At 48.2% G+C, this 13,498-nt stretch overlaps 1 protein-coding gene across 2 annotated transcripts; it reads left to right on the plus strand.

The window, feature by feature from the left end:
* Positions 1-1,172: 1,172 nt before the first annotated feature.
* LOC308580942 (uncharacterized protein) lies at positions 1,173-6,773 on the plus strand. 2 transcript variants are annotated; one of them, XM_081183279.1, is made up of 3 exons: positions 1,173-1,325; positions 3,530-3,607; positions 5,131-6,773. In XM_081183279.1, exon 3 carries the CDS (start codon positions 5,309-5,311, stop codon positions 6,476-6,478), a length of 1,170 nt encoding a protein of 389 aa, XP_081039405.1. In that variant the 5' UTR covers positions 1,173-1,325; positions 3,530-3,607; positions 5,131-5,308; the 3' UTR covers positions 6,479-6,773. The 2 variants fall into 2 exon arrangements, with proteins under 2 accessions (XP_081039405.1, XP_081039404.1); XM_081183278.1 differs by having other exon boundaries at positions 1,180-1,365.
* The last annotated feature ends 6,725 nt before the right edge of the window (positions 6,774-13,498 follow it).

Here is a 13,498-nt window from a genome sequence, read left to right on the forward strand (position 1 = left end):
ATGGAGGAGGGAGGGGGAATATGCAGAGGGCTGGAGATATGGAGGAGGGAGGGGGGAATATGCAGAGGGCTGGAGATATGGAGGAGGGAGGGGGGAATATGCAGAGCTGGAGATATGCGGAGATAAGCACATCCTGAGAAGACAATGGTCCATGTACATGTAGTCTGTCACCTGGCATTGCCCGGAGGAAAGGTTTGGCAGAGTGATTTTGACAGGATTACTTGAGAGATTATGGAGGACATGGGAGGGGTGATGGAGTCCTAGAGAAATTGAGCAAATATATTGTAGTGAAGAAGACATGCCCCCCTTCCATAACAACCCCCACCCCCCAAAAAAGCACGTCTTCTGGGACCCATTAGCAGGGACCTGGATGCACGCAGTCCAGTTGCCAAGTAAGAAACCCACAACTGCAGGGTCTGCATTGCACCATCTCATTTGAAGAATCACACACGTTTCTTTTTCTCCTTAAAAGGTGTAACAAGGACAACATGAACAATTTATTTCAACCCAGCCTCTTATGAATACATAATGAAACATTAAACCTTAAAAAGCATCCCTATGCAGGGCTGCCTACAGATGTCTTCTAAAGGTTTAATAATAAAAATAACTTAATCATTTATTTTATCATGGTATGTTGGCTGAGACCCTCACTACCCGCAGACTGTCCGGCCAGAGTGATGCATGCTCTGGTTATCCTTGGACTACTGCAATGGGCTCTACGTGGGGCTACCTTTGAAGGTGACACGGAAACTGCAACTAATCCAGAATGCGGCAACTAGACTGGTGACTGGGAGTGGCCTCAGGGACCATATAACACCAGTCCTAAAAGAAGTTCATTGGCACCCATTGGCAAACCAGTTAGGGAAGTTTTTGCCTCTTTTTTTGCAGCTATCCAGAGTGGCTGGGGAAACCTATTGAGGTGGGCAGCATACAAACAATAAAATCATCATTATCATTATCATTATAACAATCTGGCTGGCCAATCTGTGCTCAGCTGCCCTGCACCCCTTGGGCACCTTTGTGGGAATGGAATTGAGATGGCCACCAAGGCCATCCCTATGAGAATGGCTTTCAACCCAAGCGCCCCTCGGGATGCGTCCCCGTTTCCCCCTGGCAGGAATCCCTTGGGGAGCTGCTGGCTGCGCGCGTGTGGCGAGGCGCGCCTCTTGCTGGACAGAAGGAGAGTGCATGGAAGGGGTTACGGAAGGGGGGGAGCCGAGATGCCTAGAGAGGCCTGGGAAGAGACCCCTCCCTCCCCCACTTCCGTCTCTTACCTCCTCCTCCCCCCTCCCTGCTCGTCTTGGGAGGCTCCTCCGGATGGAGAGGTCGGTGCGCTCGAGGGAGATTCCGCGCGCAGGGCGAGGGGTGAGCTGTGCCAAGGGGGTCTCTGGGCGCAGGAGAGACTGGGGACGGAGGGGGCAGGGGAACCTGGGGAGGGAGGGAAGCATCCCTGGGGGAGGAAAGCCCCGTCCAGCATTGGCAAAGGGGTGCAGAGGGAGAAAGAGACGCTGCCCATCGGAAGGGAGGTCTCCCACCTGGGCGCTGGCGGGGGAATCTCCGGAGACGCTGCCTTGGCTTTCCCCTCCTGCCCAGAAATCTGCCTTGGGGAGAGAGATCCCTGAAATTGGGAGGGGGTCCAATCCCCCACCCTCCCCTCCTTCCCGGAAGCTGGACTCTCCTTCCCCCACCCCCAGGCCAGCTGCTGCTGGGGGCTCCAGAAGCGGTCCAGCAGGAGAGTAGAGGAAAGGGCAGGAAGTTCCTGAGAGGAAGGAGGGAGGGCTGTCCAGAGGGGGTCTTTGCATCTGGAATCCTCTTCCACGAAGGGCCAGGAAAAACCCGTCTGCCTCTCCCAGGGTTTCGTTTCTAAGCCTTAGTTCCACTGCATGTTTAATTGAGGGGATAATGTGGTCCACTACTCAAAACAACATGGCTGGAGGTGCTATGGAAATTCTTTCAGGATTTGTGTATAATAGATATATGGACAGCCTTTCTATACCTTTCTATATGTCAAAGGGAGTTACAAGCTGAGACACAATCCATCAGCACCCAAAGACAGTGAATGTGTGCACCTTCCCAGTCTGGGGTGCTTAAAAGGACAAAGGGTCCATTATTAGGATAGACAATGCTTGTGACTGTGTTAACGGAAAATTCAAGGGTCCTCTTGGGCAAATGAAGACACCGACCAGAGCAAGTCAGAGCAAAACAGCAGCCAGTAGGCTCGGTCTTTATTTAAGAAAGACTGTCGCGACAGGACTCCCACCGCCCACGAGGTGAAGCAAGATGGAAGCCCCGAACAAAGGGAGACCCCAGCTTTTATTAGTTACTAATCCCCTTAACTACACCCTCAGAATTACATCATATTTACATCATGATTATATTAAAAATAGGAGGAGTTGGGGAGGAGCTGCACAGGTAACTTGAGTGTCCTGACACCTGGCCGGTGTCTCCTTCCCCCTCCCTACATGAGCCATATTCAAGAACAAAGGAAAAGGGCAAAGTTCCTGCCCCCCTGAGGGGAATCCGGTCACAGTCCTTTGTGAGAGTCCGCGCGGAATACACTATGATATGCAGTTCATTATGTCCCTGATAGCCTTCTGTCTGAGCCCATCACCGAAGGCTATCAAGGTTGTCACGTATACCAGGAAGGAACACAGAGTACGTGACTGCTCGGTGAAGGGATTATGGCCGTTTGATATCAGGCCACCCCCTTGATAGTCCTTGCAATATACAGTAGAATAAAAGTGGTCCGGTGAAAATCCGAAATACGGCTGATTTTTAGTGAATTTATAAAGGATATTGTCTTTGAAGTTCAAAACACTGTCGTCTTCAGGAAGCGGCTTGCTACATTTTGATTAGATCAGTCACGGTCAATTGAACTCGGAAACTTTGTATTGAGAGCTGTCAAGGGTCAGGAAATGAGCGGCAGTAGCCTGCAGTACCTGCGTGGCCGCCGCAAGGGGCGCTGTTCGGTAATGCTGATTGGCTGAGACGGGTGCCGATTGACAGCGGAACTCGGTCGGCCGGTCTACCTATAATAAGAATAGGACTGCGCGGAGTGCCATAGCGGGAAGCTGTCAAGCTAGCGCTTCCTTATTTACGGAAGGCTTTAAGGGATGCCCCTCTAAAGGGACGTCCCCAGGGTCAGGAAGGGGAAGATGTGTGCATGTGTGAGTGTGGTGCTTGTGTAACACGTGTCAGTGTGGGGGGGGGGTTTCCGGCGACAACTGGAGGCTTTACATACATTCATGTGCATATGCAGGCCAAGGATTGCCAGTATTACAGGCGAGGTGTGTGAGAGTGAAGAATTCCACAAACACTGTGTGTGAGAGAAAGGGAGTGGGTGGGATTATCGTTTATAGCAATGCTGTAATTTTGTCCGTAACATTTCATGAGCTGATGCTGTGGTTTATTAGCCTCCAATGCGCCACCAGGAACTTTGTTGTTTTTGCTTCAAAAGATGAATGTTTCTGAAGACTTTGACAGTCACATATGACATAAACAGCACTTCTCTTTTACTTGTTCCACACAGGAGAGACTCTGACTCACAAGTCTAAGCACATTTTGCTAGAAAAAGAAAAATACAGAAACGTGAAGGGGAAATTGAGAGGTAAGCTCTTGCAGTATGCAGTGAGACATTTCACTACGTAAAAATATATCAAAAGTCCTGCTGGATTGAGAGGATGACCCAATTTTGGCTTGTCTTCTGCAATTTCACCCATTTACCCATGTTTCTGTGGAGAGACATTGCCTCCAGTCCACCCTTCCCTGCCCATTGCTATGAAGGTTGCAGGCAGAGTATCTTTTTTTTTACCTTTACGCAGAGATAACTATGTCCCACTCCTCCTCTCCATTCCACCAGATTTCCAGTATTAACCACTATCTTTATTCTCATGTCTTTGGGATTTAAGGGATCGGGAAGATTGCTACTGAAATTCAGGGGTTCCTGTAGTGCAGGAACGTCCAACTCCCAACAGACTGCGATCTACTCCCAGTATAAAAAACTGGCAGTGATCTACCCATTGTCACTGGAGGAATGAGGAGTGGGGTGGGTGCGTGGGTGGAAGGAGGTGGCTAACTGGATGCAGGAGGGGGGAGTTTCAGTTGGGGGGGATTAAAGGGAGGCAAACCTTCTCTCTCTGAAGAGCCAGTCATCTCTCCACCCTCCCAAGCCAGCCCCCCTCCCCCTTAAGCAGCTCTCCCCCCCCCAAAGCCAGCCCTTTCTCTCTCCTCCCCATCAAAGGGAGCTGCACAACTGACGCCTATCCCAGTAATCCCACGATCAACCAGGATCACTCACATGATCTATTGGTCGATCGCGCTCGACCGGATGAACATGTCTGTTGTAGTCCATTATTATGATTAATTGAATTTGTTAGTCACTTTATCTTACCCAAAGAGACTTGCAACCAAACATTTAAGGGTTTAGGACCATAAAGTCATTAGGAATTCTGAACCTGAGAAATACAGGGCATGTTCATGGAGGGAGAGCAGCTCCCTTTCCTGTGAGGAACCTCTTTATTTAAATTGCCAGTTTTAGAGAAGCACTGTATCTTAGATCATGCTGCATTATTAACAATAATTGATTATTATTAAAAGTTGATGCAATGCTATTATCTGACATTATTTCATTTCCTAAACAATTGGCACATAGAAGAAGGAAGAGTGTATGAGATGTTAAAATAAGAGAAGGTACCAAAGGCACTTGATGTGTGTTATATTCTTTTGTTTCTTCTTTGGAGAGCCAGTGTGGTTAAGAGCGGTAGATTGAATTAATTAATTTTAGAATGAATGATTTTAGAGTGTTGTTTATGCTGTACTTTTGTACTGTTTTATTGTTGTTAGCCGCCCTGAGCCCGGCTAAGGCTGGGGAGGGCGGGATATAAATAAAACTTATTATTATTATTATTAGATTCGTAATCTGGTGAACTGGGTTCGATTCCCTGCTCCTCCACATGCAGTTGCTGGGTGACCTTGAACTAGTCACACTTCTTTGAAGTCTCTCAGCCCCACTCACCTCACAGACTGTTTGTTGTGGGGGAGGAAGGGAAAGGAGAATGTGAGCCCCTTTGAGACTCCTTCGGGTAGTGATAAAGCAGGATATCAAATCCAATCTCTTCTTCTCTTCTACAGGATTTCCTTTCCCCCTACGCCAATGCAAGCAATAGAGAAGACAGACAGAGCAATCTCTACTTTCATTAGGAATCACGAAAAAATCATTTAAATTTGTGGAACATACAATGTGATTCAGTCAGTGAACACACTTAGTTCACATCAAGGAACTGAAATAGTGGAGACACCATTTAAAGGTATGGATTTTGGAAAGGACCTCAGTAGGAGTGGAACTCCTACACAACATCAAGGAACTCACACAGGGGAGAAACCATTTAAATGCATGGAGTGTGGAAAGAGCTTCACAGCAAGTGGAACACTTAGAAGACACCAGAGAACTCACACAGGGGAGAAACCATTTAAATGTATGGAGTGTGGAAAATGCTTTGGTCGTACAGATTCGCTGAAAATGCATCAATGTACTCATACAGGAGAGAAATTATATAAATGTTTTGAGTGTAGAATATGCTTCAAAAAAAGTGGATGCCTCTGTATACATGAGCAAACTCACAGGGGTGAGAAACCATTTAAATGTATGGAGTGTGGAAAGAGCTTCCTTTTGAGTAAGCACCTTAATGCACATCATCGCACTCATATTGGTGAGAAACCATTTAAATGTATGGAGTGCGGAAAGAGATTCCTTTTGAGCAAGCACCTTAATGCACATCATCACACTCACACTGGTGAGAAACCATTTAAATGTATGGAGTGTGGAAAGAGCTTCCTTTTGAGTAATCAGCTTAATGCACATCATCGCACTCACACTGGTGAGAAACCATACAGATGTATGGAGTGTGGAAAGGGCTTCAGTGTGAGAGGAGGACTCAAAAGACATCAGAGAACTCACACAGGGGCAAGACCTTTTAAATGCATGGAGTGTGGAAAGAGCTTCAGTCATAGCGGACAGCTTAAAAACCATCAGCGAATTCACACAGGGCAGAAACCATTTAAATGCATAGAGTGTGGAAAGAGCTTCAGAGAGAGTGGAAACCTTAGAAGACATAAACTAACTCACACAGGGGAAAAACCATTTAAATGCACAGAGTGTGGAAAGACGTTCCGTGAAAGGGCAAAACTTTCCATACATCTACGAACTCACACAGGGGAAAAACCATTTAAATGTGAGGAGTGTGGAACATGCTTCCGTCATACACATTCGCTAAGAATGCATCAATATACTCATACAGGAGTTAAACCATATAAATGTTTTGAGTGTGGAAAATGCTTCATTCAGAGTGGAAGCCTTAATGTACATCTACAAACTCACACAGGGGAGAAACCTTTTAAATGCATGGATTGTGGGGAAAGCTTCACTAGTAGTATAACACGTAGAAGACATCAGGAAACTCACATGGAAAAAACCATTTAAATGTATGTTTGGTTGCAGAATAAATGCAGGCATATCTGCAGGATGTGGACCATTTAGACTGCATTTGTCCCAATTGGGTTTCAGGCCCTGCCATCGGACTGAGACCGCCCTGGTGGCGCTGGTTGATTATCTCTGGCGGGCAAGGGACAGAGGTAAAAACTTTTTCCTGCTTGTGCTGGAAGTGGCTTTTAATGCCATTGACCACAGTATCTGGTTAGCTATTTGTGAGAAAAATATCTGCATTACCCAATTGGTTGAAAATAAATCTTTACTTGTCAGGCTGGCAACAGTCAAACCACGAGTATTATTTACAAACTCCTCCAGTCATTGTGTGCATGAACTCTCCTGGAGAAAAACATTTAAATCATAGAATCTCCAAATTATTGAGTTGTAAGGGCCCCCCAAAGTTAGCTAGTCCAACCCCCTGCCATACAGGAATCTCAACTAAAGCATCCATGCTGTTTTTGCTGCTAGGAAATTCTTTCTGATGTTTAGTCAGAACCTCCTTTCTTGTAAATTCAACCCCTGGGTGCACGTCCTACTATCCGGAGCATAGTTTTTCCCTCGAGTTCACTTCTTCCTTGAGATGAACAAATTTAATTTCATTCCGTGTATGCGATATTCTGGTGTTTCAATGTAAAGTTGTACATTAATTTAGAAAAGTAATTGTTGCTTTGTATCTCGCCTTTCCTCCAAGGAAGTAGAGGTGATCTGAACGCTTCTCCAGCTCCCTTTTGATCCGCACATCAACCCCCCTGTGAGGTAGGCTAGGCTGAGACACAGCGGGTGGCCCAAGGTTGCCCAGGGATTGGATTTGAACCCAGGTCCCACACAGGAGCCACTGCAGTACCTTGACTTGAGATTAATATGCTTTGTTGGGCCTCAAAAGTCCAACCTCCCCCCCCCCCCCAGAAAGCACAGAACAGCAGGCCCAATGCACAGGAAGCTGCCCTCTAGGGAGTCAGGTAATTGGTCGATCTAGGCCAGGAATGTCTCCACTGACTGGCAGCAGCAACCTCTTCCAGATGCCGGGGTGTATGTGAACCTGGGACCTTTTTCTTGGATACAAGGCAGATAGAATAACAGAGTTATATTTAGTTAACTTGTTTATTTCATAAACTCAAACACTGCTTGATTGCCAAAACCCTCAAAGCAGTTAAAAATCAGATGAAACTAAAAGATCGAGGAAAATTCACAGCCATGTAGTCCAGTCCTTTTCTGCGAACAGCAGTGCCAATGCCTATGATTTCAGAATCATAGCTGAACAATCCTGTTGTCAATTTTCAAGAATTGAAAATTGACAACAGGACAAGAAGAATGGATTCTTTGCACCCTAATGGTTGCCAAGAGGCTGATACTGATGAACTAACTGGAAGAATAAAAACATGACAACACGATAGAAGATGCAACACATGAACGGATTGCCTATAGATGCAGGCTGTGTTTGGACATATATATTGATAATGGGAATGAATTCATACAAAATGTAGTGAGTTATTAGTTACCATGCATGTATGGTTGTACATACATGGTAACTAATAACTCACTACATTTCTCAAAATAAAAAATTCCTTCCAGTAGCACCTTAAAGACCAACTAAGTTAGTTCTTGGTATGAGCTTTCGTGTGCATGCACACTTCTTCAGATACACTGAAACAGAACTTCTGAAGTGTATCTGAAGAAGTGTGCATGCACACGGAAGCTCATACCAAGAACTAACTTAGTTGGTCTTTTAAGGTGCTACTGGAAGGAATTTTTTATTTTGACTATGGCAGACCAACACGGCTACCTATCTGTCACTACATTTCTGTAATCTTGAAACCCTTATATAGTGTTATTATACTCTCCTGGGTGAGTGTCTGAGGGCCCTGCTCTTGCCACTTACCACCTGGCCCGGAGCGGGGCCTGAAGCCTCACAGGGACTGCTGTGCTCTGCTGCCCAGGAGGACTCTCCTGTGTGAGTGTCTGAGGGCCCTGCTCTTGCCACTTACCACCTGGCCCGGAGCGGGGCCTGAAGCCTCACAGGGACTGCTATGCTCTGCTGCCCAGGAGGACTCTCCTGTGTGAGTGTCTGGGGGCCCTGCTCCTTCCTGCCACTTACCACCTGGCCCAGGGCGGGGCCTGAAGCCTCACAGGGACTGCTGTGCTCTGCTGCCCAGGAAGACTCTCCTGCGTGAGTGTCTGGGGGCCCTGCTCCTTCCTGCCACTTACCACCTGGCCCAGGGCCTCACTAGGACAGTTGCTGTTACTGCTGGAGGGGTGCAGAGTGCTTTTAAAATGTTTTTTTAAAAATTTCTTTTGAATTTTTTGTAAGTGGGGGGTGGGATGGATGTTTATTGGGCCTGGGAATTTGTTTGATTTTATGTTTTTTTTAATTTTTACTGTTTTTGTTTGTATTGTTTTATTGGTGTGTTTTTAAGGTGTTATTTTGTTCTTAAGGGGAGGGGTCAGGGCTGCCGGGGAGTGGGTCCCAGCCAACAAAATGGCTGGGGCATGTTCCACAGGGGGGGATGCACTGGGACAACTGATCTCAGTGATCACGGGTAGGAGGAGGAGTTACGCTAAGACTAGACCATTTCATTACAGAGGGGGCAGGTTTAGTCGTTGTCTGAGGACTATCCCTGCCTCCGGGTCTGGTCCTGACCGGATGGATACTAGAATCATCAAGGGATACCCACATGACCTGAAGGTGCTGCTGTGCAATGCCAGGTCAATGATTCATAAGACCACTGCCATCCATGACTTGATCATGGATGGAGGACTTGACCTGGCATGTGTAACAGAGACTTGGTTGGATGAAGCAGATGGGCCTGTCCTTGCCGCTGCTTGTCCACCAGGTTTCTCTTACGCACAGCAACCCAGGTCATGTTGAAGTGATTTTTAGGAAGTCATTAGTTTGCACCAGGCGTCCTATTGGGAAGACCCAGTTTTCCGAGTGCATGTTCTGGAAGTTGGGCAATAGGGGCAGTACAGGATTCCTTTTGGTGTACCGACCTCCCCGCTGCACCAAGGATTCCCTGCCCGAGCTGCTTCAGGTCGTGGCGGATGTTCTCCTGGAGACACCTAGTTTGGTTGTCCTAGGGGATTTTAACATCCATGCCGACACGACCTTACAAGGGGCTGCTCGGGACTTCATGGAAAGCATGGCCTCCATGGGGCTGTCCCTGAATAAGTCTGGCCCAACCCATAGCCACGGGCATACCTTAGACCTGGTGTTCACCTCTATGGATGTTGGTGATCTGACACTAAGTAAAAGCGAAATGAAAGAAGTGCCATGGTCAGATCACTTCCTGGTGCAACTGGACTTCTCTGCGACCCTTCCCCTCTGCAGGGAGGTGGGACCAATTCGGATGGTCCGCCCCCGCCATTTAATGGATCCAAATGGTTTCCAGAGAGTGGTAGGGGATGCTTTATCCCATGTTGATGGCCTTTCAGCTGATTCCCTGGTGGCCTGCTGGAATGTGGAGTTAACCAGGGCTATTGACTGTTTGGCTCCGAAGCGCCCTCTCCGATTGCATGGAGCCCGGACAGCCCCGTGGTTTTCCACGGATCTGAGGGCAATGAAACAACCGTTGAGACGGCTAGAGTGCCGGTGGCGGATAACTCATTCCGAATCTGACCGGACACAGGTTAGAGCTCAACGTCGAGCCTACCAAGTGGCGATAGCGACGGCGAATAAGACTTTCTTCGCCGCCTCTATTGCATCTGCAGAAAACAGCAGCAGGAGACTTTTTCAGGTGGTTCACAATTTAGCGGAACCACCTGCGACATCTGGGCCCAGTACGGGCCACATGACCTCCTGCAATGATTTTGCAAAGTTTTTTGCAGATAAAATCGCTCAGATTCGGGAAGAAGTAGACTCCACCGTGGGAGCAGGGCCAGGGCGGGAGAATGCTAGAGTCCTGTCTAGTCAAGTTGCGTGGGATCAATTCCAACCTGTTACCTCCGAGGATGTGGACAGGCTGCTTGGACGAGTGAAGCCAACCACCTGTCTCCTGGATCCTTGCCCATCCTGGCTTATAAAAGCTAGCCAGGAAGGACTGGGCGATGGGCTTCGTGGGGTGGTGAATGCTTTCCTCCGTGAGGGAGCCTTCCCAGACCCGCTGAAAGCGGCGGTTATTAAACCGCTTCTTAAAAAACCATCTTTAGATGCGGCCACGATGGCCAACTATCGCCCAGTCTCAAATCTTCCATTCCTGGGCAAGGTGATTGAGCGAGTGGTTGCTGAACAACTCCAGGCACGCCTGGAAGAAGCGGACCATTTGGATCCCTTCCAGTTGGGATTCAGGCCTCATCATGGGACTGAAACTGCCTTGGTCGCACTGGTTGATGATCTCTGGCAGGCTAGGGACAAAGGTGAGAGCTGTTTCCTAGTTCTGCTGGATCTCTCAGCGGCGTTTGATACCATCGACCATAACATCCTTCTGGACCGTCTTGAGGGGCTGGGAGCTGGGGGCACTGTCATACAGAGGTTCCACTCCTTCCTCCTGGGCCGTGTTCAGAAAGTGGTGGTGGGGGATGAGTGTTCAGACCCTTGGGCTCTCACTTGTGGGGTGCCTCAGGGTTCTGTCCTCTCCCCCATGCTTTTCAACATTTACATGCAGCCACTGGGAGAGATCATCAGGAGGTTTGGGCTGGGTGTTCATCAGTATGCGGATGATACCCAGCTCTACCTCTCTTTTAAATCAGAACCAGTGAAGGCGGTGAAGGTCCTGTGTGAGTGTCTGGAGGCGGTTGGAGGATGGATGGCGGCTAACAGATTGAGGTTGAATCCTGACAAGACAGAAGTACTGTTTTGGGGGGACAGGAGGCGGGCAGGTGTGGAGGATTCCCTGGTCCTGAATGGGGTAACTGTGCCCCTGAAGGACCAGGTGCGCAGCCTGGGAGTCATTTTGGACTCACAGCTGTCCTTGGAGGCACAGGTCAAATCTGTATCCAGGGCAGCTGTTTACCAGCTCCATCTGGTACGTAGGCTGAGACCCTATCTGCCTGCAGACTGTCTCACCAGAGTGGTGCATGCTCTGGTTATCTCCCGCTTGGACTATTGCAATGCGCTCTACGTGGGGCTACCTTTGAAGGTGACCCGGAAACTACAACTAATCCAGAATGCGGCAGCTAGACTGGTGACTGGGAGCGGCCGCCGAGACCATATAACACCAGTCTTGAAAGACCTACATTGGCTCCCAGTATGTTTCTGAGCACAATTCAAAGTGTTGGTGCTGACCTTTAAAGCCCTAAACGGCCTCGGTCCAGTATATCTGAAGGAGCGTCTCCACCCCCATCGTTCTGCCCGGACACTGAGGTCCAGCTCTGAGGGCCTTCTGGCGGTTCCCTCACTGCGAGAGGCCAAGTTAAAGGGAACCAGGCAGAGGGCCTTCTTGGTAGTGGCACCCACCCTGTGGAACGCCCTCCCATCAGATGTCAAAGCGATAAACAACTACCTGACATTCAGAAGACATCTGAAGGCAGCCCTGTTCAGGGAAGTTTTTAATATGTGACATTTTAGTGTATTTTTCATCTTTGTTGGAAGCCACCCAGAGTTGCTGGGGTAACCCAGCCAGATGGGCGGGGTACAAATAATAAATTATTATTAGTAGTAGTAATTGCCATTCTTGGCCCCGTGGAGGGCGAAATGTTCAGCTAAGACATTATCTTTGGTGGCAGCAGGAATAAAGGGGGTGTTTAGTGGGATGCGGGTGGTGCTGTGGGTTAAACCACAGAGCCTAGGGCTTGCCGATCAGAAGGTCAGTGGTTCAAATCCCCGAGACTGGGTGAGCTCCCATTGCTTGGTCCCTGCTCCTGCCGACTTAACAGTTCGAAAGCACGTCAAAGCGCAAGTAGATAAATAGGTACCGCTCCGGAGGGAAGGTAAACGGTGTTTCCGTGCACTGCTCTGGTTCGCCAGAAGCGGCTTAGTCAAGCTGGCCACATGACCCGGAAGCTGTACGCCAGCTCTTGGCCAGTAAAGCGAGATGAGTGCCGCAACCCCAGAGTCGGCCATGGCTGGACCTATTGGTCAGGGGTCCCTTTACCTTTACCTTTAGTTTGTTAACAGAAAAATCCGAGGGCTCCCTTGGACAAAAAAACAAAGACACCAACCAGGATTACTTGGAGCAAAACAGCAGCCTGTAGGCTTGGCCTTTATTGATCTGTTACAACAGGGTGCTCCCCTCACTTGCAGTAGAGAGGAGGGACCCAGAAAAATGGTGTGCAAGGCCTTATAAAGACTTTTGAAATTGCCACCCTGTAGATCAAGACTACCCCCAGAAACATCATACATACATCACAGAAGGGGTGTAACCTAAGACCACCCCTCAGATACATCACACCTACATCACAGAAAAGGCGGTCTAAAACAGAAATTTTTATATTGTTTTTCTTCTGTTGTTGTTTATCTCCTGTCTGGCAGGTTACTTGATTGGATTTCCTGGGTAGCCTGGCCAGTCTTTTGTAATGATAAATACTTAGTTCCTGGGCCAGGTCACAGGCTCACACCCTATTCAAACACAGACACGCCCTTAAGACAGGATTTGTGAAGGAAAAGACAATGGGGAGGCTTTTCTATTTTGACTTTGCAGAGAAAGGATTTGGTCAGTTTAGGAATCAAAATGGTTCCAAGACCATAAAATTCCTATCACAAGTGGGAGAACCAGGAAAGACCTAACTCCTCTCTGCATATTTTGCACGACATGGGAAGGTGGCACAGGGGAGTGTGGGAGCATCTCAAATTACCGTATTTTTCGCTCTGTAACACGCTCCCAACCATAACACGCACGTAGTTTTTAGAGGAGGAAAACAAGAAAAAAATATTCTAAATGAAACAGTGGATGTATGATTTTTGTGGTTCATGCTGTGGCCACAGACATGTGATCTGATGGTGAATTTGAGGTGACCCAGTGCAAAAATCCTGAGGATCCATGTGGATCCGTGCTTTGTAACCACGTTTTAAGTGGGGAGGGAAGGAAAAGCACTCAAGGGACAAGGAGCAGTGTGGGGTGTGTGGAGAAGGAGCTTTTTGGG

Source organism: Podarcis bocagei, assembly GCF_964188305.1.
Source record: "Podarcis bocagei genome assembly, chromosome: 2".
Lineage (NCBI taxonomy): Eukaryota > Metazoa > Chordata > Lepidosauria > Squamata > Lacertidae > Podarcis > Podarcis bocagei.